The sequence below is a fragment of the Phocoena phocoena genome, chromosome 19 (genome assembly GCF_963924675.1).
Source record: "Phocoena phocoena chromosome 19, mPhoPho1.1, whole genome shotgun sequence".
NCBI classification, from domain to species: domain Eukaryota; kingdom Metazoa; phylum Chordata; class Mammalia; order Artiodactyla; family Phocoenidae; genus Phocoena; species Phocoena phocoena.
In genome coordinates, this window is record NC_089237.1 from 25345759 (window position 1) to 25367074 (window position 21316).

Consider the following 21316-nt stretch of genomic DNA (forward strand, 5'->3'; position numbering starts at 1 on the left):
AAGATTTTCCAGGGCTCTGACTGTCTCTCAGTCCAGGTACGAAGGTTCAAGCGTTCAGGGCTTGGGGCTTTCGATCCAGGAGCTTTATGGAATTCTGGACCCACTTCTGCTTGGGGTCAGCACAGACCTCCTTGTCTGCTTTGGTCTTGAAGCTGTGGGGAAAAGAGGGCACAGTTAAATCAAGTGTCTTGAGGATTTTGCCCAGGAGCTTGGCCCGTTGTCCCCTGGACATGATTAGCCCTTGCTCCCTGTGTGAGGAGCCTGGATGGGGACAGGGAGAAGGGGAAAAGGGAGGAAGAGGCCTCTCTTCCAGAAAGGAAGTTCTGTTGTTACTGCTCCAGGGGAAGCCTTCCTTTAGCTCCTGGCTAAAGGAACTTGGATGATCTGACCAAGCTTCCAGAAGAGCCTGGAGTGAGTATGGATTCCTTCTCATGGGCTTCATTTGTCTATGGGGTAAAGGGTCCTTTGGATTAGATGGCATATTTATCTGACTCATTTGGAAGTATAGAACTCAGATAGAATGTTTGGCTGACGGTGCCCGGGCATGGTCCACTCACATCACAGCTTCCTGGGGACACCGGCTGTTGGTGATTCTTGTGTAGCTGTCCAGCTTCTTGAAGGGGATCTTCTTACTGATCACAATAAAGCAGCAAGTGATTGGGATGGAAACTGAATCTGAAAAACATTTTGCAAAGCATCAGAGAGTTATAATGTATTGTCAGCCTGCATTTGTAAGAGAAGAAGGAGAAGGTAGAAGACAAAGCAAATACACAAGTTCTAACTAAGACCTACCATTCCCTAGTTCAGAGCTTTAGTCCAGATCCCATAGATAAAATGTTATCTGTGAGTCAATTTCCTCTGCTGAACTATGGGGCCCCTCATTGTTGACTGCAGATGGCGAAATCTTGAGTAACAAGATTAATCCTTGTAGCGTGATTCGGAGGGTCTACAGATCCAAAACCTCTGACCCTGGGAAGATAAGTTCTAAGACCTTGCTTCCCAGCTATTTGTCCCCATGGGCTTAGAGCCAACCTAAGTCACATGCTGAGATGCCTCTGGGTCCTTTTCCTCCTTACACAGCCACCCTTCTGGGAGCTACCCTGGACTGTAAGCCAACATTTGAAACCTCCAGCAAGAGTTTCTTCCTCTCTACTACTGCCCGAAATGTCCTTCCTATCCACAATGAGAAATGGTTCTTCCTTCTGTGCCACATCTCCAAACAAGGTAAGGATTGTTGAGATAGCAGCTGCATTTAATGTCCCAAAGCTGGTGTCGAGAAAGATCGTGGAGCCTGGCTCCAGTGGCCTGGGCTTCTAGTTCTGGTTCTGCCTCTGACCAGTTGTGACATGCCAGCTCTTCTTAATTCCCCTCTGGATTTCATTCTCTCCATCTTTTTAATGTAGGCTATGCAGCAAGCATGGGATGACTCATGCCAGGTATTAGTACCTGGGGTAGTTAAAATGTTAAGGCTTAAGAAGAGAGGAGGCTTACCTGGCTGAGCCAGCACCTGGGTGCTGAAGACAGCTGCTGTGAGCAGCAGACACAGAAGTGCTGCAGAGAACCTTCATACCGGAGGGTGAGCACGGGAGCTTCAGCCTGAGAGCTGGAGGTTTCTGAGTTGGTCTCAGCTTCTCTGCAACTCTGGCTCCTCTGGCTGATCTGCCTGCCTTTTATAGGGAGCAGAGCACACGGGCAGGGTCATGTCTAAGGAAGGATAAACTAGGCCCCTAAATGTGGTGAGTAGGTACCAGATCCTGGTGGTGATTTCCAAACACTGAGAAAAGGAAGTCGTGCAGCTTCCATCATTTGTTTAGATGGTGGGGCAGTGGTGGAAGGGTATGTGGTTATGCCCAGTAAAGTGTAGGAAGTGACCTTATTGGTCTATGAAGGGCTCTGATTTCTTTGAAATGGAACATGATCTGTTGGAAAGGAAGAGTAGAAGCTGAGTTCCTAACAGAGCGAAGAGAACCAAGTGCCTGACCCTCCCCATGTCCCGGGAGGTCTGGGACGGGGCCCTAAGGCTTTGCCTGGTCTCTTTATCAGATTCGTGTCCCTGCCATCCTAAATCAGTCAGGCTCCTTTAGAACCTCATACAGGTAGCTTGATAGAGCCTTAGCAGAATGATAGAATCCAGGAATCTTCAAGTCTTAATGCCCTGGAATGTTCTGTTGTGGAGCCTAAGAACTGGGTGGCAAATACCGATCTTTTAGGGTGGTGATTTCCAAATATTTTATCTAGACACTAAAGTTTCTTTCCAAGTGAAATGATATGCGGAAGCCCAATATATCATACAGATTCAGGTAGAATGGGTCTGTTTGAAAAGGGTCTTTTGCTTTTGGTGTCAAATCTTTTGCCCATTTAAAAAAATTTTTTTTTCTTACAGTTGACTTTAAGAAGTTCTTTGTATATTTTGTATTCAAGTCCTTTACCAGATATGTGCATTGCAAATATTTTCTCCACAGGCTGTAGCTTATATTCTTAACAATGGCTTTCATAGAGCAGAAGTTATAAATTTTAATAAAGTCCAATTTATCATTTTTTTCTTTCATAGATGTTGCTTTTGGTATTATAGCTAAAATCTCATCATCAAACCCAAGTTTGCATATCACCTTTTCAATGAATATTTCCAGATTTTCCACAAATCATTCAATATTCTCCAATAATCTTGAATGTTAAAGACTCCACAGGAGTCCATATATAAAGGCACCATAATTAATTGAAGAATTTCAGTTGGGAATTATATAATTTCCATTTTTTCACAATCATAATAATTATGAGAAAACTGATGTAATATTATCATTAATGTCTCCATTCAATTCCATAGCTAAGGGATTAATCAATCAAAATGTGTGGATAGAGATACACCAGAAATACATCTACACGTGGAACAACTCCTACAGAACACCTACTGAACGCTGGCAGAAGACCTCAGACCTCCCAAAAGGCAAGAAACCCCCCACGTACCTGGGTAGGGCAAAAGAAAAAACAGAGACAAAAGAATAGGGACGGGACCTGCACGAGTGGGAGGGAGCTGTGAAGGAGGAAAGGTCTCCACACACTTGGAAGCCCTTTCGCGGGCAGAGACTGCGGGTGGCACAGGGGGAAAGCTTCGGAGCGGAGGAGAGCACAGCAACGGGGATGCAGAGGGCAAAGCAGAGAGATTCCCGCACAGAGGATCGGTGCCCACCGGCACTCACCAGGCCAAGAGGCTTGTCTGCTCACGCCGGGGCGGGCGGGGCAGGGAGTTGAGGCTCGGGCTTCGATTGGAGCACAGGGAGAGGACTGGGGTTGGCGGCGTGAACACAGCCTGAAGGGGTTAGTGCACCACGGCTAGCCCGGAGGGAGTCCTGGGAAAAGTCTGCACCTGCCTAAGAGGCAAGAGACTTTTTATTCCCTCTTTGTTTCCTGGTGAGCGAGGAGAGGGTATTAAGAGCGCTGCTTAAAGGAGCTCCGGAGACGGGCGCGAGTCGCGGCTAAAAGCGCGGACCCCAGAGACAGACATGAGACGCTAAGGCTGCTGCTGCCGCCACCAAGAAGCCTGTGAGCGAGCACAGGTCACTCTCCACACCCCCCTTCCGGGGAGCCTGTGCAGCCTGCCACTGCCAGGGTCCCGGGATCCAGGGACAACTTCCCCGGAGAACGCTCGGCGCGCCTCAGGCTGGTGCAACGACACGCCGGCCTCTGCTGTCGCAGGCTCCCCCCCCCCACTCCGTGCCCCTCCCTCCCCCGTGGCCTGAGTGAGCCAGAGCCCCCAATCAGCGGCTCCTTTAACCCCATCCTGTCTCAGCGAAGAACAGACGCCCTCCGGCGACCTACACGCACAGGCGGGGCCAAATCCAAAGCTGAGCCCCTGGAGCTGTGCGAGCAAAGAAGAGAAAGGGAAATCTCTCCCAGCAGCCTCAGAAGCAGTGGATTAAAGCTCCACAATCAACTTGACGTACCTGCACCTGTGGAATACATGAATAGACAGCGAATCTTCCCAAATTGAGGAGGTGGACTTTGAGAGCTAGATTTATGATTTTTTCCCCTTTTCCTCTTTTTGTGCGTGTGTATGTGTATGCTTCTGTGTGAGATTTTGTCTGTATAGCTTTGCTTCCACCATTTGTCCGAGGGTTCTATCCGTCCGTTTTTTCAAAAAAATTTTTTCTTAATAATTACTTTTATTTTAATAACAATTTTATTTTACTTTATCTTCGTTCTTTCTTTCCTTCCTTCCCTCCTTTAGACAATGAATAATCCCAAATTGAGGAGGTGAACTTTGAGAGCAAAATTTATGATTTTTTTCCCCTTTTCCTCTTTTTGTGAGTGTGTATGTGTATGCTTCTGTGTGAGATTTTGTCTGTATAGCTTCACTTCCACCATTTGTCCCAGGGTTCTAGCCATCCGTTGTTTTGTTTTTTTCCTCTTAATAATTATCTTTTTATTTTAATAACTTTATTATATTTTATCTTACTTTATTTTATTTTACTTTATCTTCTTTCTTATTTTCCTTCCTTCCCTCCTTCCTTCCTTCCTTCCTCCCTCCCTCCCTCCCTCCTTTCTTTCTTTCTACTTCTACTAATTCTTTCTTTCTACTTTTTCTCCCTTTTCTTCTGAGCCGTGTGGATGAAAGGCTCTTGGTGCTGTAGCCAGGAGTTAGTGCTGTGCCTCTGAGGTGGGAGAGCCAACTTCGGGACACTGATCCACAAGAGACCTCCCAGCTGCACAAACGGCGAAAATCTCCCAGAGATCTCCATCTCAACACCAGCACCCAGCTTCACTCAACGACCAGCAAGCTACAGTGCTGGACACCCTATGCCAAACAACTAGCAAGACAGGATCACAACCCCACCCATTAGCAGAGAGACTGCCCCAAATCATAATAAGTCGACAGACACCCCAAAACACACCACCAGACGTGGACCTGCCCACCAGAAAGAAAAGATCCAGCCTCATCTACCAGAACACAGGCACTAGTCCCCTCCACCAGGAAGCCTACAAAACCCACTGAACCAACCTTAGCCACTGGGGACAGACACCAAAAACAACGGGAACTACGAACCTGCAGCCTGCAAAAAGGAGACCCCAAACACAGTAAGATAAGCAAAATGAGAAGACAGAAAAACACACAGCAGATGAAGGCGCAAGATAAAAACCCACCAGACCTAACAAATGAAGAGGAAATAGGCAGTCTACCTGAAAAATAATTCAGAATAATGATAGTAAAGATGATCCAAAATCTTGGAAATAGAATAGACAAAATGCAAGAAACATTTAACAAGGACCTAGAAGAACTAAAGATGAAACAAACAATGATGAACAACACAACAAATGAAATGAAAAATACTCTAGATGGGATCAATAGCAGAATAACTGAGGCAGAAGAATGGATAAGTGACCTGGAAGATAAAATAGTGGAAATAACTACTGCAGAGCAGAATAAAGAAAAAAGAACTGAGGACACTCTCAGAGACCTCTGGGACAACATTAAGCACACGAACATTCGAATTATAGGGGTTCCAGAAGAAGAAGAGAAAAAGAAAGGGACTGAGAAAATATTTGAAGAGATTATAGTTGAAAACTTCCCTAATATGGGAAAGGAAATAGTTAATCAAGTCCAGGAAGCACAGAGAGTTCCATACAGGATAAATCCAAGGAGAAATAGGCCAAGACACATATTAATCAAACTGTCAAAAATTAAATACAAAGAAAACATATTAAAAGCAGCAAGGGAAAAACAACAAATAACACACAAGGGAATCCCCATAAGGTTAACAGCTGATCTTTCAGCAGAAACTCTGCAAGCCAGAAGGGACTGGCAGGACATATTGAAAGTGATGAAGGAGAAAAACCTGCAACCAGGATTACTCTACCCAGCTACGATCTCATTCAGATTTGATGGAGAAATTAAAACCTTTACAGACAAGCAAAAGCTGAGAGAGTTCAGCACCACCAAACCAGCTTTACAACAAATGCTAAAGGAACTTCTCTAGGCAAGAAACACAAGAGAAGGAAAAGACCTACAATAACGAAACCAAAACAATTAAGAAAATGGGAATAGGAACATACATATCAATAATTACCTTAAATGTAAATGGACTAAATGCTCCCACCAAAAGACACAGATTGGCTGAATGGATACAAAAACAAGACCCATATATTTGCTGTCTACAAGAGACCCACTTCAGACCTAGAGACACATACAGACTGAAAGTAAGGGGATGGAAAAAGATATTTCATGCAAATGGAAACCAAAAGAAAGCTGGAGTAGCAATTCTCCTATCAGACAAAATAGACTTTAAAATAAAGACTATTAGAAGAGACAAAGAAGGACACTACATAATGATCAAGGGATCGATCCAAGAAGAAGATATAACATTTGTAAATCTTTATGCATCCAACATAGGAGCACCTCAATACATAAGGCAAATACTAACAGCCATAAAAGGGAAAATCGACAGTAACACATTCATAGTAGTGTTCACCAATGGACAGATCATCCAAAATGAAAATAAATAAGGAAACATAAGCTTTAAATGATACATTAAACAAGATGGACTTAATTGATATTTATAGGACATTCCATCCAAAAACAACAGAATACACATTTTTCTCAAGTGCTCATGGAACATTCTCCAGGATAGATCATATCTTGGGTCACAAATCAAGCCTTGGTAAATTTAAGAAAATTGAAATTGTATCAAGTATCTTTTCCGACCACAATGCTATGAGACTAGATAGCAATTACAGGAAAAGATCTGTAAAAAATACAAACACATGGAGGCTAAACAATACACTACTTAATAACGAAGTGATCACTGAAGAAATCAAAGAAGAAATTAAAAAATACCTAGAAACAAATGACAATGGAGACACGACAATGCAAAATCTATGGGATGCAGCAAAAGCAGTTCTAAGAGGGAAGTTTATAGCAATACAATCCTACCTCAAGAAACAGGAAACATCTCGAATAAACAACCTAACCTTGCACCTAAAACGATTAGAGAAAGAAGAACAAAAAAACCCCAAAGTTAGCAGAAGGAAAGAAATCATAAAAATCAGATCAGAAATAAATGAAAAAGAAATGAAGGAAACGATAACAAACATCAATAAAACTAAAAGCTGGTTCTTTGAAAAGATAAACAAAATTGATAAACCATTAGCGAGACTCATCAAGAAAAAAAGGGAGAAGACTCAAATCAGTAGAATTAGAAATGAAAAAGGAGAAGTAAGAATTGACACTGCAGAAATACAAAAGATCATGAGAGATTACTACAAGTAACTCTATGCCAATAAAATGGACAACCTGGAAGAAATGAACAAATTCTTAGAAATGCACGACCTGCCAAGACTGAATCAGGAAGAAATAGAAAATATGAACGGACCAATCACAAGCACTGAAATTGAAACAGTGATTAAAAATCTTCCAACAGGGGCTTCCCTGGTGGGGCAGTGGTTGGGAGTCCGCCTGCCGATGCAGGGGACGCGGGTTTGTGCCCCAGTCCGGGAGGATCCCACATGCCACGGAGCGGCTGGGCCCGTAAAAAAAAAAAAAAAAAAAAAATCTTCCAACAAACAAAAGCCCAGGACCAGATGGGTTCACAGGCGAATTCTATCAAACATGTAGAGAAGAGCTAACACCTATCCTTCTCAAACTCTTCCAAAATATAGCAGAGGGAGGAACACTCCAAACTCATTCTACAAGGCCACCATCACCCTGATACCAAAACCAGACAAGGATGTCACAAAGAAAGAAAACTACAGGCCAATATCACTGATGAACATAGATGCAAAAATCCTCAACAAAATACTAGCAAACAGAATCCAACAGCACATTAAAAGGATCATACACCATGATCAAGTGGGGTTTATTTCAGGAATGCAAGGATTCTTCAATATACGCAAGTCAATCAACGTGATACACCATATTAACAAATTGAAGGAGAAAAACCATATAATCATCTCAATAGATGAAGAGAAAGTTTTTGACAAAATTCAACACCGATTTATGATAAAAACCCTGCAGAAAGTAAGCATAGAGGGAACTTTCCTCAACATAATAAAGGCCATATATGACAAACCCACAGCCAACATCGTCCTCAATGGTGAAACACTGAAAGCATTTCCACTAAGATCAGGAACAAGACAAGGTTGCCCACTCTCACCACTCTTATTCAACATAGTTTTGGAAGTTTTAGCCACAGCAATCAGAGAAGAAAAGGAAATGAAAGGAATCCAAATCGGAAAAGAAGAAGTAAAGCTGTCACTATTTGCAGATGACATGATACTATACATAGAGAATCTTAAAGATGCTACCAGAAAACTACTAGAGCTAATCAATGAATTTAGTAAAGTTGCAGGATACAAAATTAATGCACAGAAATCTCTGGCATTCCTATACACTAATGATGAAAAATCTGAAAGTGAAATCAAGAAAACCTTCCCACTTACCACTGCAACAAAAAGAATAAAATATCTAGGAATAAATCTACCTAAGGAGACAAAAGACCTGTATGCAGAAAATTATGACACTGATGAAAGAAATAAAAGATGATACAAATAGATGGAGAGATATACCATGTTCTTCGATTGGAAGAATCAACATTGTGAAAATGACCCTACTACACAAAGCAATCTACAGATTCAATGCAATCCCTATCAAACTACCACTGGCATTTTTCACAGGGGTAGAACAAAAAATTGCACAATTTGTATGGAAACACAAAAGACCCCGAATAGCCAAAGCAATCTTGAGAATGAAAAACGGAGCTGGAGGAATCAGGCTCCCTGACTTCAGACTATACTACAAAGTTACAGTAATCAAGACAGTATGGTACTGGCACAAAAACAGAATGATAGATCAATGGAACAGGATAGAAACCCCAGAGATAAACCCACGCAGATATGGTCACCTTGTCTTTGATAAAGGAGGCAGGAATGTACAGAGGAGAAAGGACAGCCTCTTCAATAAGTGGTGCTGGGAAAACTGGACAGCTACATGTAAAAGTATGAGATTAGATCACTCCCTAACACCATACACAAAAATAAGCTCAAAATGGATTAAAGACCTTAATGTAAGGCCAGAAACTATCAAACTCTTAGAGGAAAGCATAGGCAGGACACTCTATGACATAAATCACAGCAAGGTCCTTTTTGACCCACTTTCTAGAGAAATGGAAATAAAAACAAAAATAAACTAATGGGACCTAAAGAAACTTCAAAGCTTTTGCACAGAAAAGGAAACCATAAACAAGACCAAAAGACAACTCTTAGAATGGGAGAAAATATTTGCAAATGAAGCAACTGACAAAGGATTAATCTCCAAAATGTATAAGCAGCTCATGCAGCTTAATAACAAAAAAACAAACAACTCAATCCAAATATGGGCAGAAGACCTAAATAGACATTTCTCCAAAGAAGATATACAGACTGCCAACAAACACATGAAAGAATGCTTAACATCACTAATCATTAGAGAAATGCAAATCAAAACTACAATGGGATATCATCTCACACCAGTCAGAATGGCCATCATCAAAAAATCTAGGAACAATAAATGCTGGAGAGGGTGTGGAAAAAGGGTACCCTCTTGCACTGTTGGTGGTAATGTAAATTGATACAGCCACTGTGGAGAACAGTATGGAGGTTCCTTAAAAAACTACAAATAGAACTACCATATGACCCAGCAATCCCACTACTGGGCATATACTCTGAGAAAACCATAATTCAAAAAGAGTCATGTACCAAAATGTTCATTGCAGCTCTATTTACAATAGCCCGGAGATGGAAACAACCTAAGTGTCCATCATCGGATGAATGGATAAAGAAGATGTGGCACATATATACAATGGAATATTACTCAGCCATAAAAAGAAACGAAATTGAGCTATTTGTAATGAGGTGGATAGACCTAGAGTCTGTCATACAGAGTGAAGTAAGTCAGAAAGAGAAAGACAAATACCGTATGCTAACACATATATATGGAATTTAAGAAAAAAAATGTCATGAAGAACCTAGGGGTGAAACAGGAATAAAGACACAGACCTACTAGAGAATGGACTTGAGGATATGGGGAGGTGGAAGGGTAAGTTGTGACAAAGCGAGAGAGAGGCAAGGACATATATACACTACCAAACGTAAGGTAGATAGCTAGTGGGAAGCAACCGCATAGCACAGGGAGATTAAAAAAAAAAAGTGTGGATATTATTAAGGCTCTTAATCAAATTACAACATTGTTACATTGCTGGACGGTTTGCATGTTCATTAAAATACGAGCTTATTGTTCTTAAAAATATTTAATGATTGCTAAGAAGATATTTATCTCATTAAAAGGTAAAACTAAGCTGTGGAATAGTGGTTTCCTTTGTGGTGTTGACATCATGAGGGAGTCTTTTTAGAGGCAGAAATGTTGTATATCTTAATCAGAGGGGTGCTTAAACAGTTGTCTACATATTTAAAATTCATGAAATTGTACACTTAAAATGTCTGCCCTTTATTGTATGTAAATTAAGTTTCAACATAAAGTAAATAAAAAGAAAAAAGCACAGCACTATTTTGCTTACATTCTAATTTATTTATTTTTTTAGTGAGTCTGTTAGTTGATTTATTTTTTTTCTTGTAATACATTCATGTCTTTATATCAGATGGCTTTTTATTGTTCTTATTGATTTGGAAGAGCTTTTTGAACATCTACCTCATGCATTTTCCATTTATTGCAAATACTGTGTGAACTTGTAAGAGTATAGAGTTTGCAGAACATGAGACAAATAAGTGTCATCAGAATTTCTTGTGACCAGAAGGGAACTTGAGTTCTTCCAGACAATCCACCTTACTGGTGTACTGTGTAGCACTGATCTCTGTGTGGGAGGATGTTGTCTAAGAGGTGGTTTGCACACATTTTTCATTCAGAAATAAAGTCATTGTCTTACAGAATACCTTCAATGCCTCATTAATTTCTCCTCTGAGTTGCCTTCATATAGAAAGTGCATCTATAAGCAGATGACAAAAATGGTAGCAAAAATCATATTAATGAGAATCAACAAGGCTTAGTCAAATGAAGGGAATTAAGTGTCAAGTAACTTGATTCCAGTCCTGATGGAGCCAATAACAAGCCAATGACTTGCCCAATGTGACCATGGGTAAATCTTTTTTTTTTTTTAAACATCTTTATTGGAGTATAATTGCTTTACAATGGTGTGTTAGTTTCTGCTTTATAACAAAGTGAATCAGTTATACATATGTACCCATACCTCTTCCTTCTTGCGTCTCCCTCCCTCCCTCCCTCCCTATCCCACCCCTCTAGGTGGTCACAAAGCACCGAGCTGATCTCCCTGTGCTATGCGGCTGCTTCCCACTAGCTATTTTACGTTTGGTAGTGTATATATGTCCATGCCACTCTCTCACTTTGTCACAGCTTCCCCTTCCCCTTCCCCCTCCCCATATCCTCAAGTCCATTCTCTAGTAGGTCTGTGTCTTTGTTCCCGTCTTACCCCTAGGTTCTTCATGACATTTTTTCCCCTTAGATTCCATATATATGTGTTAGCATACGGTATTTGTCTTTCTCTTTCTGACTTACTTCACTCTGTATGACAGACTCTAGGTCCATCCACCTCACTACAAATAACTCAATTTCGCTTCTTTTAATGGCTGAGTAATATTCCATTGTATATATGTGCCACATCTTCTTTATCCATTCATCTGATGATGGACACTTAGGTTGCTTCCATCTCCTGGCTATTGTAAATAGAGCTGCAATGAACATTTTGGTACATGACTCTTTTTGAATTATGGTTTTCTCAGAGTATATGCCCAGTAGTGGGATTGCTGGGTCATATGGTAGTTCTATTTGTAGTTTTTTAAGGAACCTCCATGCTGTTCTCCATAGTGGCTGTACCAATTCACATTCCCATGGGTAAATCTTAACTCCTAGATTCATTCTCCTCATCTACAAAATACGGAGTTTTGACAAGTTCAGGGATGACAAATAGTTTTCAATAATTTATTAACTTAATAGATTGATGGCAGATAACCAGAAACGTTTCTTGGGGAAAAAAAAAAAAAGCCAAACCAAAAACTCCAGTGAGGCCTTACCTTGGGTTATCGAATGCAATGCTGTGATTGATTAGTGATGTCTGCCATGGGTACAGCAATAGAAAGTGGTACTACCTATGTAACATAGTTGCTATTCCTGGATTAAATAATATTTAAACTTTAATTTAACTCATTAATGATTGTTTGCAAAGTATCTAGTCAGAGACAAGAGAAGCTAGCAGGCCTGGCAGAGAAACTTCTTAGCTGTCAGCCCTAGGAAAGGCAGAATAGCATAGTGGTTAAAATTCTGAATTTGGATACTATGAACACTAGTTCATATCTGTATCAGAGAAAGCACAAGTTATATAACTTCTTTGTACTTCAAATTCCTTACCTATTCTTTATTTATGTGGAAATGGGGTTTATTGTGAATCTTAAATTATCTGATACCCAAAACTTGCTTTGCAGTGTGAGTAGCATATGGCAAGTGATCAATAAGCTAGCTGTCATCAATAGTCAAATAAGAAGGGTATTGTGTCTAGTACATGCTAGGAAGGGACCCAGAGTGTGGTTCTTGGTCTCTTGTACAAGTTCTCTCTGAAATTACTTCCAAACAAAGATATGTGGTAGGGATAGACCTCTGGGAATATCTGTGCTATAGGTGAGGAAAGAAAATGAGTCTCCCAGAAGCAGAGAAGTGCAGTCCTGGGATCCTGCCATGAACCAGAAGAGTGGGCCCCAGAGGAGATGGGGGTCATACTCCAAGCCTGACACACCAAGGGGCACCAAGGTCTTAATTCTACAGGGAGCTCAGAGATCTCAAGTGGTAAGTCACTTTGATTATGAAATTTCCCTCTCTTGTTTTGTTTTTAAACTGAATTCGAGAAATCCCATCATAAAAGTTAAAACGAAACTTTAGGTCATGCAAGTTCAGCAGCTGTTTTTTTCCAGCAGCTTGGCTGTGCTGTTTAAGGAAGTGTTCATTCTGCCCTCTCTCTTTCTTTTCTCCTCGGTGTCTTCCCAATGAGCATCTTCGTAACGCAGTTTTGACAAGTCACCTATGGCTCAGTGGCTGTGAAGGGGCACCTGAGGTCAGAAACAACCTCTGTGAATAGAGGGTCAGAAATGGGTACCCTGCGGTGGAAATAGATCTGGATTCTTACACGGTTCTTTTTTTCTTCTTTTTGCGATACGCGGGCCTCTCACTGTTGTGGCCTCTCCCGTTGCGGAGCACAGGCTCCGGACACGCAGGCTCAGCGACCATGGCTCACGGGCCCAGCTGCTCCGCGGCATGTGGGATCTTCCCGGACCGGGGCACGAACCCATGTCCCCTGAATCGTCAGGCGGACTATCAACATCATTTGGTGGCTAGCGGATGAAATATTCATCTGTTCCCCCACTCCAGCCACTTCCTGGAAAATCTCTGAGAGGTATAGCAGGTGGCTCCGGTATCTGGTCTCTCTCAGGTTTGGGTCTCTTCAGACCCAGATACGGAGGGAGTTTGTGGATAAAGATCTGCAGAGTAGAAGAAGAGGCGTATTGGAGGGGGCTCTTATGCTCTCAGACCAGAAGGGAAGCCGGCAACCACCCCCACGGCACGTGCCCATTCCTACGCATGGGTGCATGCGTCCCACAGATGAAATGCAACTACACAGCCCAAGAGTTCTTAAGTGGGTTAGGAGGCATCCTGACTGGAAAGAAAAGTTCTGAGGGCTTCCACCCTGATAGTACCTCACCCTTAGAATGCTTCCTTGGGACCCACGATGGGCAGTATTGATGAAGAGAGTCTGGGATCTACGCAACGTCAATGATGGGAGGATAAAATTAATTGGGCAACATTTCAACACTCAAAGACCTTGGCACTTTGACACTCTACCAGGAGTTGTAGTTCTCCCTCAGGTCTGTGAAAGGGAAGGTTGAAGTTGGTGGGAGGGAGGAGCGATACCTGGACAAAAGGCCAAACACTAGGATTGAGAGTTAACACAGGTTGGAGAGGAGATCTTCTTACCTGACGGACCCAAAGGGCCATTTGGTGGGTGTGGGGTGAGCGATGGTGTAGGTTGAGGTCTACGACGCTAAGGATGACTGAGAAGGTGACGAGGACCATGTAAACATGAGGTATTTGATAATGATGGGGACAGACAGGGAGGTCTCAGGCACTTTGTCTGCCAGCAGCAGCAGGAACACAGTAAGGGTCAGCAGGGCAAAGATCGAGAGCCCCATCTTCTCTCCTTGGGGGACAGAGGGGAAGGCGGAAGGATTAGGCTTTGCCAGAAAGCAATCTCCCTGGCATAATCAGTGACCATGTTTCCAGCCCACTCAAGGACAGGCTTTTGGAAGGACCAACTGGATGCAAATAACTCCTACATTTATACCTCCAACCTGGACTGATTCCCCTAAATTCCACACTTGTATCCACCTACCTACTTAACCTCTCCATTTGGGTGTCCACTAGACATCTCGAACTTCACATGTCCAAAACTTAATTCCCTCACCACCGACTCCTGCCATAGTCTTCCTCAGTTCACAAATGACAACTCGATCTTTCCTGTGGCTCAGGCCAAATCCCTTTGAGTCATTCTCAGCTCTCCTCTCTCTCATCCCATATCCAGTCCATACCAAACTCTGTTGGCTCTACCTTCAAAATATATCCTGAAACCGATGACTTATCACATCTACCACTACCATCCTGGCACAAGCCACCATTACCTCTGATCTGAGTTATTATAAAGGCCTCCTCTTTGCTTCATCCTTTGCCCCCCTGCTGACTGTTCTCAACAGAGCAGCCAGATTGACTCCGTTAAAATGTAAATCAGATCATAACACTCCAGTGGCTTCCCATCGCCTTTAGCATAAAAGTCCATACTGAAGTCTACAAGGCCTTCCCATTAGCTCTCTGACTACATCTCATACTGTTTTCTCTCTTGCTTACTTCATTCAGTTATTACTTCATTGGCTATTTCTTGAATATGCAAGGCACACGCCCACCTCAGAGCTTTTTGCACTCACTGTTAACTCCTCCTGCTAATTTCTTCCCCCAGATATCTACCAGGGTCATTCTCTCACTTCCTTCAAGTCTTTGTTCAACTATTGATCAAACATTCCCTTTTTAGTGAGGCATTCACTGACCATCCTATTTTTAAATTGCAACCCCTGTGATAAAGCATAGCGGAAAAGAATATGAAAAAAATATATATCTATAAATGAGTCACTTTGCTGTACAGCAGAAATGAAACACAACATTGTAAATCAACTATATTTCAATAGAATTGTTTAAATAAATAAATAAATTGCAACCCCTACCCCCATTCTCATCCTCCCCAAACCCTTTTCCCATTTTTCCTTCTTAGGAATTGACCTCTCCTTATATACTATCCAAGAATTCCCTGGTGGCACAGTGGTTAGGAATCCGCCTGCCAATGCAGGGGACGCGGGTTCAAGCCCTGGTCAGGGAAGATCCCACATGCCGCGGAGCAACAAAGCCCGTGCGCCACAACTACTGAGCCTGTGCTCTAGAGCCCGCCAGCCACAACTACTGAGCCCAAGTGCCACAGCTACTGAAGCCCACGTGCCTAGATTCTGTGTTCCACAGCAAAAGGAGCCACCGCAGTGAGAAGCCCGTGCACTGCAACGAAAGTAGCCCCTGTTCACCACAACTAGAGAAAGCCCCCGTGCAGCAACGAAGACCCAACGCAGCCTTAATTAATTAATTAAAAAAATAATAATACACTATCCAATGGGTTTATTTATTATGTTTGCTGACTGTCTCCCCACTAGAATATAAACTCCATGAGAGCAGGGATTTTTGTCTGTTTTATTCACTGATGTATTCCCAGTGCCTTGCACATTACAGATGTTCAACAAATATTGTTAAATGAGTGAGTGGACCAACCCCTGTAGCGGGAACTATATAGCAAATCGAAGGATCTAAAAATGAAAACAAGTATATAAGAATATGCCAGGTGACTGGTTATTACTGTGGCATACAACAGGCACTGAAAACTTCATGGAAGGTATTGAAATAAGTAACTATTATGGTCTGTTCTACTTTAGTCCTGTAATATTGGGTTCCAAGATTTGCCTTGCTCCAGGAAGAAGGAGAAGTTACATGTGGAAGTGTGTTCTAGAGATGCATCACTCTCCTTCCCTAGACTGAGAGAGGGCTTGATTACAGAGAGAAGGAAAGCATGTGTTTTTGTTTGTTTTGTTTTGTTTTGTTTTTCAGGCCACAGCAGTGAAAGCCCAGAATCCTAACCACTAGGCTACCAGGGAACTCCCAGGAAAGCATGTTCTGAATATGAGAGTTTAGGATATCAGTCTCTGAATCAGACTAGTACTAAGCAGGGTTGGAATAGCAACACTGCCTCTCTCTGTGTAATGTCAGGTGAATGACTTAAACTCACTTAGCCTCTGTGAAACAAGCAGACAATTCAGTACTTACCTCACAGAGTTGTGAAGATTAGAACTGAGTTAATATATGTAACACATTATTTGTATTATCTTATAGCAAGTGCTCCAAATTAGAAAAGACTATACCTACACTTACACAAAGCTTACAGAGTACCAGGCATAGTTCTATTAACTCAGTTAATCCTCAAAACAGTCCTATGTGGGAGGGACAACGACTGTCCTATTTCCAGATCAGGACACTAAGAGATTAAGGAATTTGCCCAAGGTTACTCTGTTAGCATATTGTGCTGTCTCCCAGAGAAATGTTGGCTATTATTTCCAAGGAACATAGGAGGTTAAGGGACTAGTAGGCGGCATTTGACAAGTGGGGGAGGGAGGATGCCAGGAATGGGGAAAGGGAAAGGAAGCGTTAGCTGAGCCTGGGAGTTTGTTGGTCATAGGAGTGGCAGTTCCAAGGATGAGATCCTAGGATTCTGAAGGGAAGAGTTCAGAAGTTACTGGGTGCAGAGAAGTGAGCAGCAGAGGGGAGGCAGAGCTTCAGGTTGGAGGGGAAATCTGGATGCAGAGGCAAAGGCTCTTCCTGAAAGGAAAACCTGGGTGAGATTGCTGAAGCACAGTTCATGAAGGCTTGAGTTGGCAGGAAAACCTTCCCTGTTTTATGGGTGAAGAGCAAGAACCTGACCTATTGGTAAGAAGGAGTGCTGGACCCCTTCCCCTCTTACCTGCATCTGGTGGCAGGTAGAAGACGAAGATGGCCAGAAGAGTGATGAGGATGCATGGGGCAATGACGTTGACCAGGTAAAAGAGAGGCTTCCGGCGAATGATGAGGTGGAAGGTGACTTCTTCACGCCGTCTTTCCCCCCCTCCCCTAGGATCCACTGGAGGCTGGATTAGCCAAGAAGGCTTGTGAATAATCTCCCATTGACCATTCTCTTGGGGGGAGTGGGGGGAGAAGAGAAGGTGACACAGATGTGGAATCTGTCTTTGTTGGTGCCAGATACGGCTTACTTTTCTTTTTTTCTTTCTTTCTTTCTTTCTTTTTTTTTTTTTTTTGCCTCACAGCGCCACCGCGCTGCTTGTGGGATCTTAGTTCCCCAACGAGGGATTGAACCCGGGGCCCTCAGCAGTGAAAGTGTGGAGTCCTAACCACTGGACCGCCAGGGAATTCCCAGATATGGCTTTCTCTGCCACATCCTAGAGCAGGGGGGACTGATGTAATAAGGGGCTAGCTATGGTCCCTGGGCTGGACAGCCCATCTCTAATAAATTTGAGCAAGTCTCAATTTCCATAACCACAAAATATAGACAGTTATACCTATCTTGCTGAACCCACAGGACTCACTGAGGGCGTATATTTATCAGCCTGTCAGAAACTGGAAATCGTAAAGCCCATGGACATGGGAGCAAAGCCCACTCACCAATAAAGGTGCCTTCATGAATGTGCACTTCCTGCCGCTCCTGCCCATCGGGACCCAAGCCGGTCTGCAGACTGACTTCTGATCTGTCATAGCTATAGGAACTGAACACCATGGTGCAGTTCTGCCAGTCAGAGGGGAAGTAGGTGACCTGGATGGAGTGGAGAGTCACTAGAGCTGCCAGAGAGCTGGTCAGGGCTGGGGGAGTTGGGGAGGTCACAGGGCAGACAGGGGTCAGAGGATATGGGGCACTAGGGAGATAGGGACCACCAGGGGGAGATCACAGAGAAGTGGAGTCACAGAGGAATAAGAAAGTTATGCGGGGAGGTCATGGACAATGGAGGGGGGCGGTCACTGAGGAAGACTGGAAGTCAATGAAAGTGGACAGAGAAGATGAAACTCAACGGAAAATCAGAAGGGTAAGTGAGACGTGAGGGTCATGGGGATTATGGAGGAGGGATATCTGAGTGAGGGTTTCTAGGAGCGCCTTGAGCTTCCCAGGTGGGGCCGGACACCTGGATGCTGCAGCTGCTGCGATAGATGCCCGGGGGCTGCCAGCGCACGGAGCCGTCGGAGGACACCGTGACGCTGATGTCCAGAGCAACATCAAAATTTCCGTCGTTGCTGCCGGGAAAGAATCTTCTCATCTGGGATCAGGCCCCTCCCTCCGGAGGCCGCGCCCCTCTAGAGGCCCTTCCCCACCTCCCAGACTCTGGGAACATCCTTACTTGTTTAGGACCACCACGTCTGGTAGCTACACGGATTCGGCAGTGATGCGGAGTGAGTCGATGCCCTCTTGCTCCTCAGGGTCCCAGCTCAGCCTGTAGTCAGTCCACTCCTAGGAAGCAGAGGCTGAGGGGCCGTCTGGGGCTGGAGGCTGGAAGGAGTCTTGGGATGTGCTGAGGAAGCCCGGGCAGGGACTGCAAGGGAGGAGAGCCACGCAGGCATGGTCTGTGGTTCTGGAGGCCGGGGCTCTGTTTAAGACTCCACCTGCACTCTTTGGGACCCTATCAACTAATTTCCCCTTCTCTCTCATGGGGCCCCAATTTCTTTTTTCTGTAAAAACGAGGGGGTTGCACGCTAGCCTCTAAAACAGTGGCTTTCAAACTGCAGTTAACGACCCTTTTCATAGGTCCGGAATCAAATGAGTGGCCCCAAACCAGTGTTTAAAAAAATTTAGAATGAAAAATGCATGGAATGCAGCTCCCATAGCAAAGATAGGTATTGTTTCCTGAAGCTTCTGTTTCAGTTATAAATGTGTTTTCTGAGGTCGTGATGCAAAAAAAAAAAAAAAAAAAAAAAATCTTACTGCGCGGAACATTCGAGGAAATTGTAAAGGCAGCGGGACGCCCGCCCTTTCCCACCCTGCGCGGGTCTCCGTACCAGGTCTAAGTAGACCTTTGTGCTCATCTCCTCATCCTTCTCGTTCTAGAAGGGAAAAGTTTAAAGGGTAGATATGATGTCAGTGTAGAGAAATGAGGGGCTCGGTGGGTAAACTCTCCCTGGAAACTCCCCTCTTTTACTGCGTCGCACCCTCTTGGGTTCAAGCTCCACCTCCTATAAACTGCGTTGGCTTAAGCTCCGCCTCTATCTCGTAAACTTCCTGCTGGCCGTACAGCCAGCCAGTTCATTTACCAGTCCCGGGCCCGGCCGGAGTGAATCTCTGCCCGCTGTCGTTTATTGACCCTGTCCGGCACCAAGGTCCGCCCCAGCCTGTGACCCCGCCTCAAGGTCCGCTCTCCGGCCTGTCCATCGAGGTCCGCTCTCCGGCCTGTCCATCGGCCCCAGCTCCACTTTGAGATCCGCCAACAGGCCAGTTCATCATCCTGCCCGGCTCAATCCTGGCCCGTCCAGCAGCCACGCCCACAGCTTGTCCATTGGTCCGATTTCGACCCAATCTCTACTAACGGCCCGTCAGTCACCCAGCCTGGCCTCGTCCCGGACCCCGCCCACAGTGGTCCCTGGGTTCCGCCCTGCCTAAAGCCACGCCCCCCAGCCAGCTAGCGGGCCAGACCTCAACTCCCCGCGTGCGCCCTCACCAGGCTGATTAATTGCGCTAGGCTGAGACCAATGCTGACCCCGACGCGGTCTCCCACCTCCCGCGCCGGCCTCACCGAGCTATCATAGCCCGAGCAAAGTTTCTCGCGGAGTCGGCCCTCCGCCTCTGAGGCGCGGGCGCCTGGAGGAGGAGAGAACTGAGTGAAGCCGTGGTGCCCGGCCACGACCTCTGGCCCTGTCACTGCCCCTTTGAGGCCCAGACTTACCCGGGGAGAACGGCGCCCCCAACGCCCCCAGCAGCAGCAGCAGCAGCAGCAGCAGCAGCAGCGCCCCTGGGGTCATAGCCCGCCCGCGTCGCTCAGTGAGTCCGCTTGGGTGAGCCGCCAGGACAGCCAGCGCAGGGGAAGTGACGAGGCGCCCAGGAATGTGCACCTGTTATTGGGGGGCAGCCGCCAGCCTACCCGCCCCGCCCCTGGGACTTGATCCCTCCCCGAGCGACTGCCAAAGCCTGCTACCCACAGATGGCAGACAACACTTCAATTGTATAAATCTTTAATTGAGAAAGCATGGAGTGGACACTGGTCCCCTGGGAGCAGAGCCTTTTTGGGTACCTAACACACAGCTGAGGTAAAGCAAGTTCTATTCAGTTAGAAGCTGGAGGGGTGTATGAGGTCTAGAGACCAAGAGGCCCTCACCCTCCTTGGCCTGACCTGTAGGGGAGAAGGGTGGGACTTATTGCTGAATAGGTGTCTCCTCATTTGAGGGGGTTCAAAGCTATGTCCCATTTGTCTTTTTTATTCTAGACCCATTACCCTAAAGACTTCAGCTTTAAAGGGGACCTGGAAGGAATTCCTGCTGAGGTAGCTAAGTGTTCATGTCCCCCCAACCCAGGCACAGGTCCAGTCATGCCATGGTTCTGGCCACTTTCCCATCCTAGCTGCCCTTCTATGAGCCAGGGATTCCTTCCAAAACTCCTCTGCCCTTCCTCAGCCTCTGTTCCCTGGCAGGGCCCCAGCTGAGTTGCAGGAGCTAGGAACTGCATGTAAAAAATAAGGTGAGCATTCTACAGGAAGAATGAGTTTTGGAAAATTGTCTAGGGAAAACAAGAAGTTCTGGATGATCCATCCAGAACTAATTCTTTGTGGATCATAGCTGGGTCCTTTCCAGAGCTCCTGCTTAACAGGTATCACGAGAGAAGGTGGGAGCGTGGGTCTAGAACTCTTACTCTAGACCAATAACATGCCTATATAGGCTCTAGTTTCATCCTAGAGGGAAGGGCTGAGAGTCGGGGTCTATGTCCTAGAGCTGAGATTCAGAAGGAAGTATGGCTCCGTATGTGTCTAGAACACCACGCTCTAGAATTGGGTGTCTCTGGGGTAAGAAAGTTAAACCTGTGGTGATCTGAGACTGGCCCAATTCAGGCCAAGACCAACAGCTGGACAGGGCCCAAATCCAGCTTCTCTCTAGATGGAAACCAGGGGTCCA

General features: G+C 44.7%; 1 protein-coding gene and 1 pseudogene across 1 annotated transcript; both read right to left on the bottom strand.

The window, feature by feature from the left end:
* Positions 1–46: 46 nt before the first annotated feature.
* Positions 47–1990, bottom strand: LOC136139081 (C-C motif chemokine 8-like). The gene is given in 5 exon segments (XM_065897995.1): positions 47–152; positions 558–675; positions 1492–1558; positions 1560–1667; positions 1982–1990. Coding segments are annotated over 5 exon segments (408 nt in total).
* A 10254-nt stretch (positions 1991–12244) lies between these two features.
* LOC136139082 (acetylcholine receptor subunit beta-like) lies at positions 12245–20173 on the bottom strand (annotated as a pseudogene).
* Between the last annotated feature and the right edge of the window lie 1143 nt (positions 20174–21316).